Here is a 22545-nt window from a genome sequence, read left to right on the forward strand (position 1 = left end):
TGGAACCCTTAATGCCATTAGCATTAAGGTGCTGCCTTCTAAGTGCTATGAACTCACTGCCTTTCTTGTAAGCATGGGAATCAGATGACACATAGAGCGGGCATTCTCTTTGAATACTTTTAATATGACTGGAGACCAGGTGGCTGTTCAGACAAAGTCATAATGTTAGCCATTTTAGGAATAAAAATAAAGAAATTAAACATGCACCAGGGTCAAAATGAATCACGCAACCTCTTGGGTTCATTAATTTGGTTCTGTATTTCCTCGTACCTACCGCCGCGATATCTTTATGTAGCATAGCGGCATTTGATGTTTTTTATGACATGGGTATTAGGTATCGTGTAATAATCGTGTTAATTTATGTAGGTTTTATATTCAAATTGGAGTCTCTGCTTGTTTCTTTGTCTATCAGACTTCACACGATTTTATAGCTGGTGGTCCAAATCTCTTATCTAATTTTGTACTTTGGACCTGTCTTAAACTTTTGAAATTGTGGAAATGTTAGTGGATCATAATATGCCCATTAAAAGAGGCTGATGTATTGGTGTAGAATGGTGTAGATTAGAGTTTGTTTATCGCCTATTTTTGACATTGACTTCGATGACTCACAGGGCCCTGGATTTAAGCCTAAAAGCCTTATGTCCGCCCAAAAAGCCCAAAAAGCATTATCCGCCCCTGTCTTGAAATGGTTTCAATTCGCTTCGACGACTGCTCTATACTCACGGAGCTAATACAAATTAGCTCCGTGAGTATTAGTCTATACTATTATAGCTAGCTCTAGAGCGATTAGTAGTTTACCCAGCTGTGTTATATAGTTAAGCGGTTGTTATGGTTGCGAGTTGCGGGTTGCGACAGTGCACGTGCGGTGACCTTGTTTACTTCACAGTTCACCGTTACCGGCCGACGACTCATACTAGAGACTACCTGACTTATAGATATGGCAAGTAATGGCCCAGTTGCGCCAATCTGAGAAAGGCAGTTTTTGGGTATACTGTATACATGATGCTGTATACATGTTGAACGCCTCCGTGGTCTAGTGGTTAAGAGCGTGGCTCTCGACTCGTGGCCGTGGTCGTGGGTTCGATTCCCGCGTTGGAAACATGTTATTTCCAAGTTTGGTTAGGACAATGCAGGCTGATCACCTGATTGTCTGACAAGTAAGATGATCCATGGTCCACCGACATCCGTCGGTCTTCCGTCCCACAGGGTTATGAGAGTAAAGGAATAAAGAGTGCTCTTGTGTACTGCGCACACACTTGAGCACTATAAAATTACTCCTGCGTACCTGGTTTCAATGAAACTGGCCACCGTCACCGAAATCGGTTTGGGGTGTATTATACATGATGTATTTCGTGTTTATGAAAAAGAAGGAATGATGTTTTTACGCAGCTGCAGGAGCAAATTAAGAGATCAGCGCTATAGGCTTGATGACTATTTTTTTTTCTTATCGGTAATTGAAAGACACTTAAAAAATAAAAACACCGTTGAAAGAATGACTCTGATAGCTTTAAAATTCACCAAGATATGACAATTCAAATATCTCATAAAAAAGACCTGCCCGAAACGCTCCATATAAAGTGCTACGAAAGTATGACGTCAGTCTTTCGTAGTTTGTACGCATCGGGAGACAACTTTGTTTGACAGGTATATTAAATATTGCGTTTATGAAAGTGGTTTCATAACAAAAGTTGCTTTAATTGCATAAGTTATCGCATTATATACAAATATTAAGAAATTTAATTGAAAAAAAAATCGACTTGAATATCCAACTTTGAAGGCGCATAACAAAAAAAATACAATTGAGAACACTTATTTTTTATCGTGATTTCTTTATTTAATTAACAAAATTCGCTAATCTTTCATCCCTATGGGGCCTAAGAATCAAGAGCGTATAAAAAACTAAAGCGATTAACTCGATTAACAAAAGCTCGAAAAAAAATTACTATTAGTAAATTTTTTTCGAGCTTTTTCATGCTGCTGGAGTCTATTGACACCTCATTTTTCTCATTTTTTTTTTATTTTTTTTTACGTATTCGGGTTATAATTTTTAAACCTATTCACTTATTATTTACCGTCGTTTTTAGCATTCAATGACAGGGCAGCCTCTTATGTCCTCACTCCTCTATCCAATATCAACTGTTATACAGCCTACAGGTGATTTGTCACTAATTGGGAAGTGATTCGTGCCACTTCTACAGTTACCTAGATCTGCATTTACCAAGTAGCACTTACTTGTATTAATTTGTATGGAGGTGTGGGTACATTAGACAAATTAAGCGTTTCTAATACTACCCAGTTATATGCGTCATCGGATAACTATATTGATTGTTTATTGGCATAAAGTACTAAGGGTTTTATTTGGGTTTGTTACCAAACGCCAAATAAATGTGGAACCTAAAAATTGTGAACCGCTGAACCAATTTTGATAGGTCTGTAGATTGTAGATACTTTAAGTCCCGGGAAAGGACATAGTATGATAGTTTTTATTCGCGCAAAATATGCGCGATAAATTAATTTGCGGACAAAATCTTAGTTACTAAATACTTAATCCGACGCCTTGATAATTTGGCTGTAGCGATATCGATTTTTCTCAGCAATGACTAAAGCTAAGAAATTAAAGTTCATTGTCAGCTATATCCATCACGTCTTTGTCTTTGAATTACCCATAGCATAACACGTTTGTGCAACTTTTATAACACAGAATAATCAATCAAAAAGACCTCTGTAAAAAAGGGATTCCTATTTCGCCAACAGGGGAGAGTAATTTAAGCTTCCAAAATTTGTACATAAATTGGTTCAAGCATACACTTTATTTTGTCCATAGCTAATATGAAATGTATTTATGGTTTTTAAATTACGCGACAAAAACCATTTTGTCGCTTACGCCCTTTCCATTTTTTTTTTGCTGTTCCGAGAGGCGAGAGGCCGTGCCTCAAAACAAGCAATCTAAAACATATCGAACACGGTTTTTTACTCTTCGCGGCGTCACCTTAAAGCAAATTGTAGAGCTGTTGTTTGTAAGTCAATTTTCTTATAACCAAAACCACGGGAATAAACCTGCATAATGGCTGGTTTACATTATTCCAATTCAGTGATCCAGTCCAGCGCTTTTGTTCTAAAATTGCATTCCAGTGCCCGTTTACATTATTCCAGCAGCAATCTACTGGATTGGAATAATGTAAACCTGCATAAAGTTGTAGGAGTAAGTGCTGTAGAGCATTCAATATTGTAATTTGTAATCAAATTTGATCAACTCCAGTTCAAATTGAACCTAGACCGAACAGCATACGGCTAGACCTGAGGGCTGAGACGTTAGTAGTTAGTGTTGTTTGTTCTGACTTCTGTACCTGAATACCTAACTGGATCGGAGTTACTGAGATGTTTGGAGAGCAATATTACATCACACATAGCTACAGGGTGTAACACTACTCACTACTCACTAGTGAGAGTTTGATAAATGATAATACTTAAGGGTGGGTATGTGCCCCTTATACAAACCATAAACAAATTATAATTAAGGGACACGTACCCATAGAGTTTACTGTCAAAGCTGAAAGAGTTATTTTTTAAATATTATTGTATGGGCAAATTCACGATTTTTCTCATAGAAACTTATAGTCAAAAGAAGCATTAGAAATAAAGTGCATTTATTCTGTCGCCCTAATGACCCGCCCTAAGCATTTTTGTGGAACAAATCGTTCGACTCTCGTTATATTTTATCTGACGCGTTCGTTTAACGCCCACGCGTTTGGGCCGCCATCGCCAGTGCGAGCGCTATGACCATCATTTTCCTTTTTGCCGTTACGTAATTAGACCCCTGTAGAACCGCCAGCCTGGTACAAATGACCAAGAATTTTGTGTCACCATCTCCCGGTCTATAACTTAATCAAGGATTGTTTTTGGCTCTAGGTTTTTTTTCTATGTTATATTTTCTGTGTAGATCCCTCTATGTATGATCTACAAGCTGTAGATCTATAAATTGTTTTCTTTGTTAAATGTCCGTCAAATGTACGTAGGAGTCAACGTTTCCCAAGTCCACCCACGCTGGTTTCCTACTTAACATTAAATAAACACCTTTAGTGTTTAACACCTCTGTTCATACTTCATTAGATGCTCTCGACTTGTCGTGGGTTTATCATAACATCTTCCGGCAAAGAAATAGTATAGGCCCCATTTCACTATATCTTTAAAGTTCCGGTCACGTCGAAACGTCAGTTTTAACTTTAGAAAACAGATTGCGAATAATAATAATAATAGCTCCCACACCGGTTTCGGTGACGCGGACGGTGGCCGGTTTCATTGAAACCAGGCCAGCTACGCAGAAGTAATTTTATAGTGCCCAACTGTGTGCGCAGTATACACAAGAGCACTCTCTATTCCTTTACTCTCATAACCCAGTGGGACGGAAGACCGACACGACCGGCGAGAGATCAGGCGCAGGACCGACTTTTTACATGCCCATCCGACGCATGGATCATCTTACTTGTCTGACAATCGGGTGATCAGCCTGCATTGTCCTAACCAAACTTGGAAATAACATTTTTCCAACGCGGGAATCGAACCCACGACCTCCGAGTCAAGAGCCGCGCTCTATAGTCTATAACTCTATACCAATAGACCACGGAGGCGTTATTTATGGCGAATCTAAAACATACGAAATATATTATAAACTTTACTAATTCATTAAATGCATATTAATTCCATGATTGTATTTATTGAATGTCATGAAGTTAACTATAATTTCAGCCCTGCCAAAAATTTCAGGGAAGTATGTTAAAGACGTGAGTAAGTTGAAGACCAAAAATAGAGAAGTAATTCAAGGTAGTTTGGACGATGGTGATGATTTATTCCTGCACCCATATCTCTTGGCAACCCTATATGGTAGATTAACCAAAACTAGGCTTTTAGCCTGCACCAAATGTGCCGGCCCGACCCTGACACAATAGGTAACTAGACTATATACATACAATCGAATAAATACATGTTATATAAACGTTTATATAAAAATAGGGTTTAAACTTGCTAAAAGCCGAGCTTTGTGAGGGCTCGCGTCTTTTTTCTGCGTGGTAATAATCTTTACGGTAGTTTTTTTTTTTTTTGTTGTAAGTATATAATATTTTAATAGTAATCAAACTTGACCCATGATAACACATCTACATATAAGTAAAATTTACTAAGTATATTAAATCACAAATCAATAGGAGTTTTTCGTAAAGTGTACCATAAAGGTGCTCAGGTTGTGGGATATGCTATGATTAAAGTCTACATTTTGCTAGCTTTATAGCAATAGATTGCAGCTTGAATTTAAAACTCTTTAATTGGCTGAAGTATTTTAAAATTGCAATTAGAAACAAACCACAGAAGACGAATTTTAGATAGACGGTATGTTAGAATTGAAATTTTAGTCTTAAACTATGTACTGTAGCCTGTAGGTATGTAGATCACATACATGCACAATTGCACATACTCTCTAATCTAAGCTCTAACAAATATACTGCTATTTTTGTCTGGCATGTGACTTTTCCAATGTGCGTGACAAAGACAGACCATAAATATATGCTACGCGCTTTATAAATATTTTATTTGTAAAAGGGAAAGTACATACCAACTATCAATAAAATGCTATGCGCCTGATTCATCCCAAAAGAATTCCCAAAAGACTCTCTTGGCAAAAACAAATGAATACTTTTTAATCCAGGTAATCCAAACATTCCTCTCCGCGCACGCGTTCGCAATATATTTTTGCCATCCCTAGCGATATGTGTCAGCGGGGTCAGTGAACTTGACTCCGAAATAAACTGACGCGCAATTGAAAAACTTTGTTTATATTAATATTATCGTTTGAATTGCATTGTATAAATTACCTTATGTATGCGTTTAAATTAATATAATTTGTGTAATGTGATATTATGTACCTATACTTGCATAGGGTCACGGTCGCTAAGAAGTTCCTAAGTCATTTGCTAGGGTTGGGGGTTACCAATTTCTTAAGGTTTTCTATTTGTGTAATATTTTTTTAAAGACGAGAAAAAAATTATGTCCAATATGCACTAATCTAACATAATATTATAATTTATAGCCTTCTCTAATTTGAAATTGGTTAGAATTAGAAATTAAAGTTGTAAGAAAAAATGATATTTAGTTTGTAAATTTTAATACTCTATGTATTTTATTTAAATTGTTTTAATACACATCTTAATTTTTTTTTTATTTGTATTTTTTAATATTAAGGCTTTTTGTGCTCAATACAGACCTAAGTGAACCTTGCTTTAGAAAAAAAAATTATAGCTATACATACAAAGTACATTGCCAAAAAAAAATCTTCCCACACGAAAAATTTTGATGAGTGATTTTATCAGCGGTCGTGCGGTGAATCCTGAGCGGTACGTTTTGAAAACAATGCCTTTTAATAACGCAGATGATTCAGATAAAATTAATGTGAAGATACCTCGTCGGTTTTTCTGTCTAAACTAAAGTTTCCCATATTTGGGGACGCTGATCGCTAACCATTTATCTCGCGACAGCAAGGCGACAGACGAAAATTGTACGATATCTGATGTCAAATGCATGTCACATTGCTGTCGCAAAATACGCAATCACCCTGCGGGTCAGACTGATGGCAGGTCGACCCGAACAAAACCTGTTTAGCTCAATGCACACTACACATACGGGAATGCACAAAACTAGTCAGATCGGCCTGCGATCAGTCCGAACGAAACAATCAGTCTCCACTCTTTACCGTCAGTGGTCTATAGACTACTAGATGACGGTCGCAACTCCATTGCGCCAAAATTCGTTTATCGCGCGGGAACCGTCCATTTTTCCGGTCTAAAAAGCAATCTATGTCCTTTCCCGGGACACGATAGTATCTCCATACCAAATTTCTGCAAAATCGGTTCACCGGTTGGGGCGTAATCAGACAGACACACTTTCACAATAATAATACTAAATTAGTATGGAAGTATGGATAGTATCAGCACAGAATATAAAAGGTGTAACAAAAATAAGTGATAATACTTTAGGGTGTGTATATGTTCCTTATAGAGAGTTCACTGTGAAAGTAGCAGCGCTAAAAGACCAATTTTTTTTTCACTTTTGTATGAGGAAACTCGTGACGTTCGGGCGCTTGCCCATACAAAAGTGAAAAAAAATTTTTGGTCGTTCAGCGCTACTACTTTCACAGTGAATTCTCTATAAGGAACACATACACACCCTAAACTATTATCACTTGTTTTTGTTACACCCTGTATATTAGTAATACCAACAGAAGTCTCACTAGCGAAACCCGTTTAAAGAAATAACGACTCATGTTACGATAATATTAAGTTCAAATTCCGACCACGCAGTGCTAGGTGCCTACAATTATATTCACGTACATGACCACTCTTTGTCTATCGCATAACTCGTACCTTTTCTGACGAAATCAAGGTTTTCGCCTTTTAGAAAGCAAAATATTCTTTTTTAATTACTATTGGTATGAATAGCAAACCTTTTTATAGTAATATAAAATTTTAGTAACCCAACCTATATATTTTTATAGTAGTTTTATATTTTCGATGATATAGTGCAGGAAACTTTTACAATTTAAACATAGTAACTTGTGTTTATTTCTGTGTAGTTTGTGTGTTTCTTTGTATGAAATTGGTTTATTTGCTATGTTTGTATAGTTTTTATCTACTTTTTGTATTTAAATACCTTATTTAAATACATATTTCATTGGCCTTTTATTAATTGTTCATTTTTATAAGATTTATAACGATTTTGTCACAGCGGTTAAATCAGTATCATGAATAAAATTCCTCTATGACATACATAAACAGTAGATACGCGGCGAAAAATCTTGCGCGTGCGTCACCGCTTGCTTGTGAGTCCCTACTGATTGGCCACCCGCGGGTGGTACTTACAGTTCGATACATATTCTCGCGAGTGGGACAGGCCTGGTATCAGCTCATGAGAGTTATGACTCATGAGTCATGATACTCTTGGGTCTAGGATCTCGAATTTAGATGCTTAAAAAATTGGTGTTTCTCTTTGTTCTTACGAATTTCTAGCTTATTCTAGAATAGCAGCTACAGTTTTGCAATTGTAAATACTTAAATGATGATAAACAGAGTCAGTGACCGAGTATCACAATGCAACGAACTGCAGGACTGTATTATATTTATGTATTTATTTTAAAACTATTCTGTTTCTTCTTTCTGTATTTCAAGCGAATGTTAAAAGTTCAACAAAGATAATATACAGTACAGCATAAAATATATCTTGAAGTACAGTAACTCAACTACATAATATTATGTCCATGAAATCAAACTCGTCAACACAGAGACAAGCTACATTGAATGAGATTGTCTTGCATCCGAAAGTTATCCGATATCACGCTTATGTGTGCGTGCGGATTCGAGCCGTTAGCAAACCTATTTTTTTTTTAAATATTATCATCCCCCTAACTGTCTAAGGGCTTGTTTTTTGCTTTGTGTTTTTAAATTTTTGCTCGTTTATTTCTTTTATATTGTTTTTTAGCATGTAACGTATTTATTTTGTGGCTAACTTCAAGTATACTCTGCGTGTTTCCAACGTCTAGAAGTTTCATATAATTGCGATTCACGTAGGTGAATCAGTTTCCTGACTTCCGTGTGGCTCCGTGTCGGCTACTTAAATACACGAACGCTGCGATTATACCTCATTTACATTAGTAAACACTGATTTTTATGATCATCAGCAAATGAAGAACGAGCGCTAAAATTTTCGCCCTACTAAGAAAATTTATACTCTGTATACAGACGTTATCTATATATTAATACGCAAGCGAAAAACTTTGTAACCCTTTTTACGAAAAATGGGGAAACGTAGGTGCATGAAATTTTGCACATTTGTAGACTACTAGCTGTTGCCCGCGACTTCGTCCGCGTGGACTTCAGTTTATAGCGCGCGATGTCAACAAAATTGGTGTCAAAAGCTTTTATAAAAAACCCTGGTAAAATTCTTAAAACAATACAGCTGTGCAGTGTGCACACAATAAGTATTTCATTTTTTTATATTAAACTTTATATTTTATGCCAAATTTTAAAGCTTATTTAGCCACCCAATTACACAACTTTACCCATAAACTATTTATCATTGATAGATTTAAGGTTACGTCACTGCACAGATAAAGTACTGAGTTATTTAATACCGTAGAATAGATACAACAATCGAAAAAAATCGAAACTTAAATGTAAGATGATACCACCTCTTATAGAAAGACTTTTGAGCAAGCGTCAGCGCGATGTAGAAGACGCACGGCGCCATCTATTATGAATTTTTGGAACTAACTTAATTTGAACAAATTTACGCATTTTCACCCCCTTACAACCCTTTTTTCCAGTAAAAAAGTAGCCTATGTCCTTTCTCAGGCTTTATACTATCTGTACACAAAATTTCATTACAATCGGTTCGGTAGTTTTGGCGTTTGGCGTGAAAGCGTGACTGACAGACAGACAGACAGAGATACTTTCGCATTTATAATATTAGTAAAGATTATGTGCACACTGCACAGCTGTTTTTGGGTATTTTGATTAATTAAGGGGCGCGCTACACCGCGCTACGGCAAGGCGAGCACTTTCAGCGCTGCCATTCCGGTGTAGCGCGGCCCTAAGGGGGGTACCACTTACCAGGGTTTTAAAAAGTTTTTAAATTTGACACAGATTTTGTTGACACCACGCGCTATAAACTAAAGTCCACGCGGACGAAGTCGCGGGCAACAGCTAGTTATGAATAAAAACAATATATATAATAAAGTAGGTATGATTAGTTCTGTTACAATAATGAAGTAAAAAATAAAACGCCATCTGTTTTCATATATTAGAATTAAAATGTTGATTGCATTGATATATTTTCTGGATGGAATATAGGCCAACACGGTACACTCCTTTATTTTAGAGCGCCTTCTGTTGTCAACTTGTCACATATATTAGAAATGCAGTAGGAGTTCTATAAGATAAGATAATAACTAATAAGTATGATTAGTTCTATGTTACAATGAAGCAAAAAATAAAACGCCATCTGTTGAATCGTATTAGAACTAAAATGTTCATTGCATCGATATATTTCTGGATTTTTTATAATATTATACATAAAATATATTTAAGATTTTTAAATATTATTTTAATTCACATCCAAGACCCAGGAACATTGAAAACTTTTTGTTCCGCCTGCGGGACTCGAACCCAGGACCCCCGGGATGAGCGCTGGCCACGCGCAATGCGAATTAATTTTCATCGATATTTTCATGGAAATAAGATATTTTCCCACATCAAAATGTAGCCTATGTCCTTTCTCAGACTCTATAATAACTATGTACAAAATTTCATTGCAATCGGTTTAGTAGTTTTGGCGTGAAAGCAAGACAGACAGACAGAGATACTTTCGCATTTATAATATTAGTATGGATAGTTTCTATGGTGAAGGAGTGCATCGAACTAATATTATTTTGAAATTATGCTTTTATCATACATTTATTTAAATTGAAAATGGATTATAGTTTTTTTTTATATTGAATCTTAGATACTATTAGACAATGCTTACACGGCCAGTCTGAGATCAGCAGAGTCCCAGAGACGAGAGTTGAAAAAAAATATGATAGTCAATATTTTTTTACAAATTAAACGTAGTAGTCCTAATGTCGTTGAAACTAAGGTCGAATTTCGACCATTGGGCGATCTCTAGTAATTGTTAATGTTTGTTTTGTCCGTGTCAAGTGAGTTTTCGTACGTATCAAACAAGGACGTAAGTCGTAACTAAGCTGATAAAGGCCGTCCGCTTATAAGAGATATTTGCTACCGTTGTCAAATAATATCAGAGAAAGGGACAGACAAACGAAAGAAAAAGAAACATAAAAGTTAAATCTAACATAATATTTTATATGCTGGAACTTGGCTTGACACGCTACCGCGTGTCTAGATTTAAGAGGATACACCAGGGGCTAGAGAAATGAAAAAAAAGTACTTGTAATATCTATAGCTGTCTCCCTTACCTCAAGCCTATACCGCAGAACGCGATAGAGACAACTGCAGAAAATCCAGAAAATCAACGATTCGTTGTCCACTGATTCCTTCTCCAAAACTTAACCGATTTAAGTAGTTTTTTCATTAAGGATTAAAAAAAGGATTGAGCTGTGTTCCTATGTTTGGCTTTTTTTTGTATAATCTAGCCAAATCTGTTTTCTGGACGTTTGAACACAGCGGAAAATCTGGCCATTTTCTTGGGTTTTTGAACGTTCATATCTTATTTAATAATTAAATTATGAAAAAAAAAGAAAACATAGGGACATTGTATTAGTGGCCGTAGATATTCAGGAAAAAAATTATAACTCTACTAGCATTATCCAGGGAGGAAACAGGGGACAACGTTTGTATGGAAAAAAGGGCGGTGTGGACTCCTCTTAATACAGATCAAATGTCTAGACTCTATATGTTGGACTAAAATAGCAGAATCATAGTTGAAATATCGTTAATGTTGAATTAAAATAGCAAAATTACAGTACAGTTGAAATATCAGATGTGATAAGTTGTTTGCCAACTCAGTCTATCGGCATTTGATTGTGGCTGTTATGTAACTGTGTTATTGTGTTGCCGGAATTGAATTTCGTTTGGAATACCAAATGAAAACACGACCCTTTACGAGTACAGCTGTCGCAAAGTATTGATGGAATGTATATTCCTCCTGGCTTATGGTATCATAAGCCAGGAGTCAGGACCCATCCGGATATCTATGAAATGTGTATGAAGCTGATATTGTGATATTTAATATTTTTGAACCTTTGAAAGTAAAGTAAAATCATTAGAGAGACAGAATTCGAACAAGTGAGTCTGGCTTTCGACCATAGTAGCTAGTTGGTAATATAAATCTCTCTTTAACTGTATGTAATCTAAAATATATGCAGTCAGAAAAATAAATTGGCATCTTCTTGTTATAAAATGTATAAAAACAATTCTCAAAGCAATTAAGAACGTAGTTCTACTTCAAGATGTGCTTATTGAGGTATGACGTTAATGGTTGATGTCCAAGAGCATAACGCACAGCAACCAAGAGTCAACGGCCGTGGTTATTCGGTTGACCGGTCGCAAGGCGGCTACGACATTACTGATTCATATGCCTTGCCTGGTTCTTTGACTGGAGTTTATCACTTTACTTTTTTGCAAGGGGAAATGCTTTGCGCATACCCGGCGGATGTGGGGATTGGGAGCCGGGGTATGTGGGATTCTCCGTAAGATCTACCCACTAAAACCCTATGGTACTTCTTCCCGCTTAGGCAAAGTTCCTGGCACGATCAATCCACCGCAACTCTGTGTTATATCTTCACTAGTTCTTGATTGGCTAACAGCAACAAGTTAAATCGACGCCGCTATCGAAGGAGCTTCTGTCAAAAAACTTAAGAAATTCAATTTACATTCTTCCAATTCAGTTACTCCATTCAGCTCTTGACTGCTAGTTGCTACAAGAATAATGAGTGTGCGATTTTGTCTCTCAAGCATATCATCAAGTACTATACGGACCGCAAAACATGTATTTATGGGGCTTTTCTTGACTTGTCCAAGGCATTTGATCTGGTAAGATACAATATACTGTGGTCTAAGATGGTAAAGTATGGCGTACCATCTGATGCAATAAATCTATTTAAATATTGGTACGAACACCAGATAAACCAGGTCAGATGGCTTGGACAGTTGTCAGATGAGTATAGTCTGGAGTGTGGAGTAAGGCAAGGTGGATTATCGTCGCCTACTCTATTTAATCTATATGTCAATGAATTGATTGATGAACTCAGCAAAACCCGGGTTGGTTGCTCACTTGATGGTCACTTTGTTAACAGCATAAGTTATGCAGACGACATGGTGTTGCTGAGTCCATCAATCGCAGCACTTCGAAGGCTGATGGTTGTCTGTGAGAAATATGCGGAGTCACACGGCCTTGTCTACAACGTCCAGAAGAGTAATCTTGTAATCTTTAAAGCAAAAGGACGTAATGTAGACTTAGTACCGACTGTGACGCTAAATGGCATGGCTCTTACGAGAGTATCGACTTTCAAATCCTCGGTCACATTGTGACCGAGGATTTGAAGGACGATAGTGATTTGGAGAGAGAGCGGAGGGCGTTGGCAGTCCGATGCAATATGTTGGCCCGCAGATTTTCACGGTGTAGTGCAGAAGTTAAAATAACTCTTTTTAAAGCTTTTTGCCAAAGTATGTACACGTGCAATCTGTGGGTCAACTACACGCAGCGGGCTTACAACGCTCTCCGAATTCAATATAACAATGCACTGAGAGTGATGATGGGGCTGCCACGATTCTGCAGCGCATCAAATATGTTCGCACAAGCGCATACTGATGGCTTCCAAGCTGTTATACGCAAGCGGGTTGCCTCCTTGATGAGCCGAGTTCGTGACAGCACCAACATCATTCTTAGAATAATTAGTGACAAATTTGACTGTCCCATTGTGCGCCATTGGGTGCATATACATGTGCATGTACCTAGTGCCGCAAACAGGTCAAAAAGATATTTAAATTGATTGGATTTTATTATCTCTACTAACATAGTTTTTTAAGTATTGTAATTACTAACAAATTATGGACTTAGTCTGAAATAAATTATTTATTATTATTATTATTATTATTAATAATAAACAAGCACTGGATCACTGGATTTGCTTCTATCATACAAAAACGTCATTTTTGACATGTGTTTGACAGTTCTCCTTTACCAGCAGCGCTCCCGTCAATGTCACCCACGTTCATATAAAGCCTTGTCCAGCTGTACTTAGTACTTTGCTGATGAGTTCAAATTGTACAGTCAGGGTTCGTGTTGTTCTTGTTCTCTACAACGTTTCTAATGCTAAGTACTCACATACGGTTTTTCTCGATCGAGCTATCGCGTAAAGTAAAAACCACGGCTCGGGCTTTCGTCCACACATTCAGAATTGCTCGATAGTTTTACTCCAAATCGAAGCAAATTAGATATTCTTACTTAATTCCATCGATGCGAGCCTTCGAGCTGTGAGTTTTGCTCGATTTGGAGTAAAATCGTATGTGAGTACTTAGCATAAGACTAGGCTGTGTTATAACAGTGTCTAGAACTGGAATTCTCTAGATTCCAAGATTGCTTTGTTAATTTCTAGATTATTCATCTTGGTAAACTGCGACTTACTTTTTGAACTCCTGAGAATGCGTTTTTTCAGGTGACTCTCACCTTGGAAAGCCCTGTCTTAATCTGTAAAATTGCGTCTTCCAATGCTCCTAAATATAGACTTTTATTTACACTCGTGCATGTTATTTTTATTTGATCGTGGAATTATCGCCTGCAATTATTTTTATCTGCCGCTCATTAACTTTATCTACATTGTTGTATTTATTACCACTTTCACTATAAACATTAATTTTCTTTATTTATCACGAGACCGTGTGCGCTGAGTTTACTTTTTAAATTCTCAGGATGTGTTGTACCATTCATGTTCCTTCAGTAGCGTTTTGTCTCTTCTCTGACTAATTAGTAATTACCTAGAGCTAAAAAGTTTAAAGTATTGGCTAGAGTATAGAGTATAGATAAGAAGTAGAGTAGAGATCTTTAAACAGAAACACTATCATTTTCTCTTTCGGATGAAATTAATTCGGAAGAATAATGTAACCATTGTTATGCACATGATCTGATCCATAGAACCACGTGGGAAAATCGATCTGACGTACAGCTTGTTTAGTGGCTTGTGCTTACTTTTTTTTTTTTGATTTCTCAAATTCTCCGTACTTTTTCTTCTCGTCAGCCGTCTCCGTCTTCCTCCTCTTACTTACCCATTACGAGACTTTTCTGGCTCTTGACGAGTGATAACTTGTTACTGTATTTGTATTTATACATACTGTATTAGTACTGTACTAATATTTAGAAGGTATTTAATCAGCGACTCTCTTTTGTTTCCAGAGGGTGGCGGGCAGTAAGAAGGAGCGCGCGGCGCGGTGCGAGAGCGCGCGCGGCAGGTGACGGACGGCGCGCGCGCATGTGGGCGGCGGGCGCGTGCTGCTCGCGCCAGGCAGGTACGTTCATCTGGATGAACAGGTTCTAGGCTAGCTCTAAATCCTAGCGGAAAATAGTTCGAAATTTCGTATTTTCATTGATTAATGATTCGGATCGGACGTAGTGCGAAATCGTGCGAAACGCAGGTTTTTCACCGGACCTGTACGAAGCTGCGTTCCGAGACATGCATTAAGTAGCCAGGACACTTTAGCCCACGATAGCTCAGGCCATCGTCAACTGTAGAGTGTAGACCACGAGTAAATCATAAAACTTGAAAGTTCCCTCGTCCGCCATCATACACCATTACCTCGTCTACACAATGGCGATGGCTTGTAGTGGGCAAGCATGAACCATTGTGAAGAGGCACCTATAGGAATTAGGATACAAAAGAATCATTGCGCCAAAAGAGATTTGGCAAATAAAGCGATTCGATCGGTCCACAAAAACAATGTGTCCCTCGCAACGCAGCTTACCTCAGCTTCGGTGTAAACGCACCCTTACTCTATTTCGATTTACGAGTCTGTTACTCCCGACACAATCGAGAATCGAGTCAACTCGATCTCAATAGCTTTTGATACTCCCGACACCTTTGCTTTGTGGATTGAATCTGTAAGCCAGAATTAGGAATTTTGAATTTCGAATCAGACTCATTTAAATCAAAATTGGTTTCGGAATATAATGCTTTATTCCCAGTCCCGGAAAATAATATAGGATGGTTTATATCCCGGAAAATAATACTCCTTTGTTTAAACGAATTTGGACGCTATGATGTTGCGGGCAACAAGAAATAAATTGTCATCAATGTGATCAGTCACAATATTAGTCGCTAATAACTATTTAGCAATTCGTTCACAATTGAGTTTATCAAACTGTAATCCTTATGTCAGCGGCATACAGGTCCTGTTAGAGGGAAATCAACTATGAACGACGTTTGTTTGTCCCGTTTGAAAGTCAAATTCATGAACAATTGATGGCAATTCAGTGGATATTGAATGTCTGACGTTAGTGTGCATTGAAGTTCCTCATAACGTGATCGATATCCAATATCCCTTACTTCGATTCGGCTACTTAATCCAATATTGGTAAAGCTTCGATCTAGTCGGGGCCCTCAGCAAAATTGTAACTATGTTCACATGAAAAAACGTCAAAAGTACGAAGTTTTGGCCAATTAGAACGCGTTCGATGTTGGCCTGACATTTTTGAAAATACCATCTTGTTGGTTTATTATAAACGAGACTGGGTACTAGCCGAATCAAAGCTGTATCAATGTTGGAGTAAAATCGAGGTACATAGCAAAGTTAATTACAATGGACAATCGTGGAGGAAATCCATGTATTTTTATTTTAATAGGTTTGGTTTCTATGGGATCTTTTTTGTAATATTTTATTAATAAAGTATCAGATCTTGCTTCTTAAACTATCTTTAGTGACTTTAGCGCCATTCTAATCTCCATAGAACCGGTAGTTGGAAATAGAAAGGTCGAGCGCAAGTTTCTTTCCTCTATTGTCTATGACCTAGTTTTAAAGTGTTCCTAATTTAAATTTTACATCACTTCTTAAGTTTTTTTTTAATTATTACTTTACTTTTTCATCGCATGAGTGCTTAGTGCCCCACGCGTACTATCTTATCAAATATCACCATTGGGATTTTACAATCTTCATCTCTTTACTTTAGAGTTTAGACTTAATTTTTATTTGCGTTACATGTTGCTAATTTTTTTAATAAATGTCAATGGTGGTACTTTTGAAGACATAGAGAATGGAATGAGTATTTATTGCCCTCAAGGAGATGTTATTGTGTAGATATTATATTACGACACCTTTAACCGACTTATAAAAAGGAAGGTTTTCAACTCTTTATTTGCAAAATAAAAAGTACTTACAACATACTTAAAGCAGAAACAACAAATGAGAATTTGTGAAAAATGTCTGCTTTTCCGCTCTGAATTCTATCAACTTTTACCTGACTATTCTTTTCTTAGCTCGTAAATCAGGGGCGTAGCTACCGCCGTATATGCCGTATGCCCTCGGACCACGGGGGCCCCAACGTCAACTTTGGGGCCCTTGGATTTTTTTTTTACCTTTCCTAACCTTAACCTTACCAAACAATTTTTATACGAGGCCCCGCGGAGGTACGCTACACTCCTGTCGTAAATATTCGTAATAAGCTAAGATGGTTTGTACCATCCAATTAGAATCTAAAAAAATCCAAGATCACCTTGGCATTCTCTACCGCCACTCATTCCAATCGCTACGTCCAAACCCATATTATGTTCGGTCCAAACCCAAACCTATGGGGGTCAAACTCCGTATAGTGCGCTTGGGGCGTTCCCTGACGGGTGTGTATTGGTAGCTAGCAGGCACTCATGCGTGAGGGGGTGACTAACCGTGGGGTGGCAGGCGAGGGTGCGGCGCGCGTGAAGACGTTCCAGGCGTACCTGCCGCCCGCCCACCGCACCTACAGCTGCATCCACTGCCGGGCGCACCTGGCGAGCCACGACGAGCTTATATCCAAGGTGAGCGATGGATAGCGCTCACGGACGAACGGCACTTGTCTGCGCCACGCGTCGACTGTCGAGGGTATAAAAAATCAATGAAAAAAAATCCGGCGACTGCCGTCGACAAGTGCCGTTCGTCTGTAAGAAGCCTTAGTGTTTAAACACACTAGGCCGAAGTTACGCGGCGTAAATTCCGCATGATTACGCCCGCAATGTATTTTAAATTACCGATGACACACTATTCCATCGCGTTCCGTCCGTATTTTGTATGCGTTTGACATTGCGGACGTATAATCATGCGGAATTTACGCCGCGTAACTTCGGCCTATTATGTTTAGTTAGACACTTAGTACTAGTTAAGACAAAGCGGAAACCGCCCGTTTCCCATGTAGAAACCGAGCGGTGAAGTGTGAACGTTGTAATACAATGCCTTTACAATAAGCTGCGAACGGTTAAAACGCACGGGTTCATACCGCGCGGTTCCCGCTGTGTCTGAACAAGCACTTAGTACTTACTAAGGTAGTTTCAGCAGGCTTAGCATGGTCACTATAGAAGCGGTTTCTTTCCACGGAACGCGACGGTCTATTCGACAAAGTGACAGGCTAATCCGCCATTTTGTCACCAAAATCTGGCAGTATGTCCATTCTTTTAAATTTCTAATGTTGTTATGCTAGGTCTGCACGGTGAATTCGAAACTTTTGTCTCTACTCAAGTACCTACTCACCATAGAATACTAAAATGTTATGACATCGTTGATGGGATGACTACATCAGTTGTTTGGTCCTATGGCTCTACAAATTGAGACTTAATTAATTCAAAGCAATTATTAGTGGTACTTAAAAACTCGCACCAAGCTGTCAAATTTTGACTTTAAATTCACTGCCATTTACCAACATTACCTACGTTCATGGGGGGCCTTGTAAAGTCTATGTTTGAGGAAAGACCAGAGACAAGATTAGACTATTTAATATTTATTCTTTATCATTACTAAAACCAACAAATTCCTTACATCATGTCTATAGCTAACATTGTAGTGATTGCAAAATCAGGACTTTACAATTTAAAACTCTATTTGTATTGTAACACAATGTAACAGATACTAAGTTTTTAAATAAAGATTATTATTATTATTTTCTTCTATCACAAGATCTGATCTTCTGAATCTTTTAGAAATCACAAATAGAGTTTTACCCTAAACTAAGATAATAACATATTAACTCTCTAGTCTCTACAATCTAGATATAATATTAATTCCAACGCAAGAGTGGCATTTTCAGAGACAATTCACAATAAATAAAGCTTAGGTACGTCCTACAGTTGCACAATTCCAGCGAAGTTATGACAATATCTTGTATGCACACCCCCACAAAGTTTGCCCGTCAATAACTAAGCTGGTCAAGTTATGGCCACTTTAACTTGGCCGCTTTATCTTGTTGTTTTACATGTAAATAATTCTAAACAGCTGTCTATAGTAGTCTTCTATTATAAAGTTTGAAAGTCTACACGTTTGGTACGGCAAAATAAAAGTTTTTTTGTAGAGATTTCTCTTTAATTTGTGCGTATTATATCGTGGTCTCGTCAGTCGTCATCAGTCCCTCGCCCCTATGTGTAGGGGAAATATATTTTTTAAATAGACATTCACATCCCTGCAGAAGCCATATTGACAATTTTAACTAGTGGCTGGTCATGGTCCACATTTTGATCTTTCATCTTCTTCAAACATAATTTAAAAAGTCCAAGTGTCAAAATTGACTTATAAACTTTTTAAAATTGTGTTTAAAGTTGAAACGTCAAAATCCCACCAAAAACATTTTCATGTAAAAATGTTGCCAAGATGAGAACATTTATAGTTCGTTGTGTCAAAAAGTACTGAGATCTCATGTAGAGCCAAGTTTCTAACCTTACATACTCAGCCCTACATCTAAAAACCTTAATTTTACACTAAAGCGCGGCAAAATATTTGATAATAATATAATGTGTCAGCCGCACGAGAAGAATCTAAAACCTCTACACATTAGTCAAAATCGGTGGCCTGGCCATTATATAGGGCTGAGTATGTAAGGTTAGAAACTTGGCTCTACATGAGATCTCAGTACTTTTTGACACAACGAACTATAAATGGTCTCATCTTGGCAACATTTTTACATGAAAATGTTTTTGGTGGGATTTCATTTCTTTTTGTAAGCTGCAGGGCTAAAATGGTCACATTTAGCAATTCCTCTCAATCAATTTAGCAAATGAATTGTCAAAACTGTGAAACTGACAAAATATGTTTAAAATTAAAGTAATTTATAATGTAAGGAACATAGTAATCCAGTGCCCCCAGATCAAATACACTTTTAACATCAACATGCGCAAAAACAAAATAAATTTAATATTTCGGGGGCGCTCATACAACAAACGTGATTTTTTGCTATTTTTCCTTTTGATAATAATAGATGTCACTGTTGGGCACCTACATCGCACTATCGATGACGCGAAGATGTTTGGTATAGCCGTTTAACTTTCGAAATAACATTTTTTGATTTTTAACTATTAAACGGATATTGTTTGGATAAAACATATATTTTAAGACCTACTATACAAATTATCCTAAAGTTCCTAATCAATCTGTTTCAAGTTTAAGTAAACTTGAAATAGATTGATAGTTAAGTAACTAATTATTAATATTATAATTAATGAAATATAATTATTAGTTATTAATTAAATATTCTTTGAACTTACGTACTTACATACCCAAAGGGTAAAAACAGGATCCTATTACTAAGACTTCGTTGTCTTTCAGTCTGTCCGTCTGTCTGTGTCTATCTCCAGGCTGTAACTCAAGAACGGTAATAGCTATAGAGTTAAAAAAACTTTCACAGATTATGTATATGTATCGCCGCTGTAACAACAAATACTAAAAACAAAATAAAATTAATATTTAAGGCGGGCTCCCATACAACGAACGTGATTTTTTTAGGCCTTTTTAGCTCTATATCAATAATGGCAACAGGTAGGTACTTGACGTTTCCTGAAATTCCTTAGTTGTATGTCTTCTTTAATATTTAATAATAATATTAAAATAAAATAAACAATTAAGGGGGGCTCCCGTACAAAAAACACAATTTTTTGCCTAATTTTGCCCTATAATGGTACGGATATAGGTTAAGTTGGGTTTGATAATTTTTTTGTTGTTTCAGTACTAATATTATGTTACATACCAAATTTCAGCTTTCTAAGACTTCAGGAAGTACCCTAACAGTTTTGATGATCGGTGAGTCAGTGACCAAATTGTGGGTTTTTGGACACCTATAAAATCTAAAGTGTAATAGCTACGATATTCAAACTTTGCGCATTTAATAACTATACCCATGTCATTATATCTTAAAAATTTCAACGATCTGGCATTATTCCAACAAAAGTTACGAGGGTTCAAAAATACGACGAAACGTTTCGAGAAAAGGTAGGTAGTGCCCTTGCGCGCTTCGCTTGGCTCATCTTGGCGGGGGCACTCCCGTGCCCCCAGATTAGACCACGACTTATGCCATGAGTCGTGAGTCGTGACTTATGAAGCCATTCACCAGCCGCTAATTGAAATTCTTAATAAGGCAGCTGGTCTCTGGAGGAGGAATATTAAAGTATCATCAATCTATGGTGGAATCTCATTACAAGTTTTGTCATAATGAAAAATTGCGTGAAAAATTATTATCAACTTTATCATTTCCTACTCCCTAAATTAAGTAAAAGGGCCATATTCTTCATCATTTATCAAAAGTCGATGCTTACTTCTCGTGATGTTTTCGGTGTTTTTAAATAATAACGGAAATATACTAACGTAATAAACACACTGCACTCAAATGTGATACCGAGTGCCTACATACTAATTGCTTTAAATCTTCTTACTTTATTCTAATTTCAAATTTTGTATTTTCCAGTCGTTCCAGGGCAGCCAGGGGCGCGCATACCTGTTCAATTCAGTGTAAGTACAAATTTATTATAATAATAGAGTATATAGTAGATATAGACCATAGGTACCTGTATACAGTATACTCCCAGTATATCCTACAATCCTACATGGTATAGACTCTATAGTCTATACAATGTAGAGGTACACAGGGAGTTCTTAGAAACATCTCGTTGACCGCGTGTGAGTTTGATACACCCCGTATCCAATCACTCGCCACTATGTGACAAGTGAGGTCTTTATTTACGCACTCGTGTAACCATCCGAGTTGATCAACAAACAACGCTGATTGGAAGTTGTTTACATTTACATTTAATCAACTACTAAGCATCAGTTTACACTGATACGAGTTTATGATGACAAATCGAAATTTAACTTAATTTACTATACAAAAAATCAAACTTCTTGCTTGCTGGGCAGCGGGAGCTTGCTCTTGCAATGTGTCAACATGACTTGTATCTTCTTCTGTAATACAACCGGCGATTTCTACTTAATCAATCATCTCCATAGGACTGATAAAGTAAACCTACATAAACCATATTACAATATACATGTAACATGAAGCTCATAATCCCTTGCAACGTGAACGTGGACTGTAGAAAAATAATCATTATTTCTATCTACATAAAGCCTATTCTCCCTTCCAGGGTGAACGTGGGTTGCGGGCCGGCGGAGGAGCGCGTGCTGCTGACGGGCCTGCACGCGGTCGCCGACATCTACTGCGAGTGCTGCAAGACCATGCTCGGCTGGAAATATGTGAGTGAAAAAGTTGAGCTGTCAATGTCACTTGTCTATGGCCGCCATGGATTTTTTCGCGGTTAATTTATAATGGAGTTTCTATGATGTCCTGGCCCCTAGGTGGATGCCGCTGTGACAATCGGTCACTGGTCAGTTGTTGACTTAGAACTGACTACAGTTTTGTAGTCAAAATATGTCAATTAATACAAACTGACTACAGAGTTGTAGTCAATTCGTGAGAATCTCGCGACAAAAGCCGGAGAACGTTAATGAGAAGAATACGAGAATCGGCTTCACATTCTCATTTCTCACATTGTTCCGAAAT

General features: G+C 37.4%; 1 protein-coding gene across 7 annotated transcripts in view; it reads left to right on the forward strand.

Annotated features, from left to right (window-relative positions):
• LOC121733394 (protein yippee-like) overlaps positions 1 to 22545 on the forward strand; it is a 129808-nt gene that overhangs the window by 88454 nt on the left and 18809 nt on the right. For 5 of the 7 annotated variants that reach the window (XR_006036548.1, XM_042123627.1, XM_042123633.1 and 2 more), the window contains 4 exons: positions 14947 to 15059; positions 17439 to 17554; positions 21454 to 21497; positions 22130 to 22238. Coding sequence is in view for 6 of the 7 variants with exons in the window: in XM_042123627.1 (XP_041979561.1) it covers positions 14947 to 15059; positions 17439 to 17554; positions 21454 to 21497; positions 22130 to 22238 (382 nt within the window). In the remaining variant the exon portion in view is untranslated. Of the gene's footprint in view, positions 1 to 14946; positions 15060 to 17391; positions 17555 to 21453; positions 21498 to 22129; positions 22239 to 22545 lie in introns of all 7 variants that reach the window. The other 2 variants (XM_042123632.1, XM_042123630.1) reach the window with 2 other exon arrangements.

This window comes from Aricia agestis, chromosome 13, assembly GCF_905147365.1.
Source record: "Aricia agestis chromosome 13, ilAriAges1.1, whole genome shotgun sequence".
Lineage (NCBI taxonomy): Eukaryota > Metazoa > Arthropoda > Insecta > Lepidoptera > Lycaenidae > Aricia > Aricia agestis.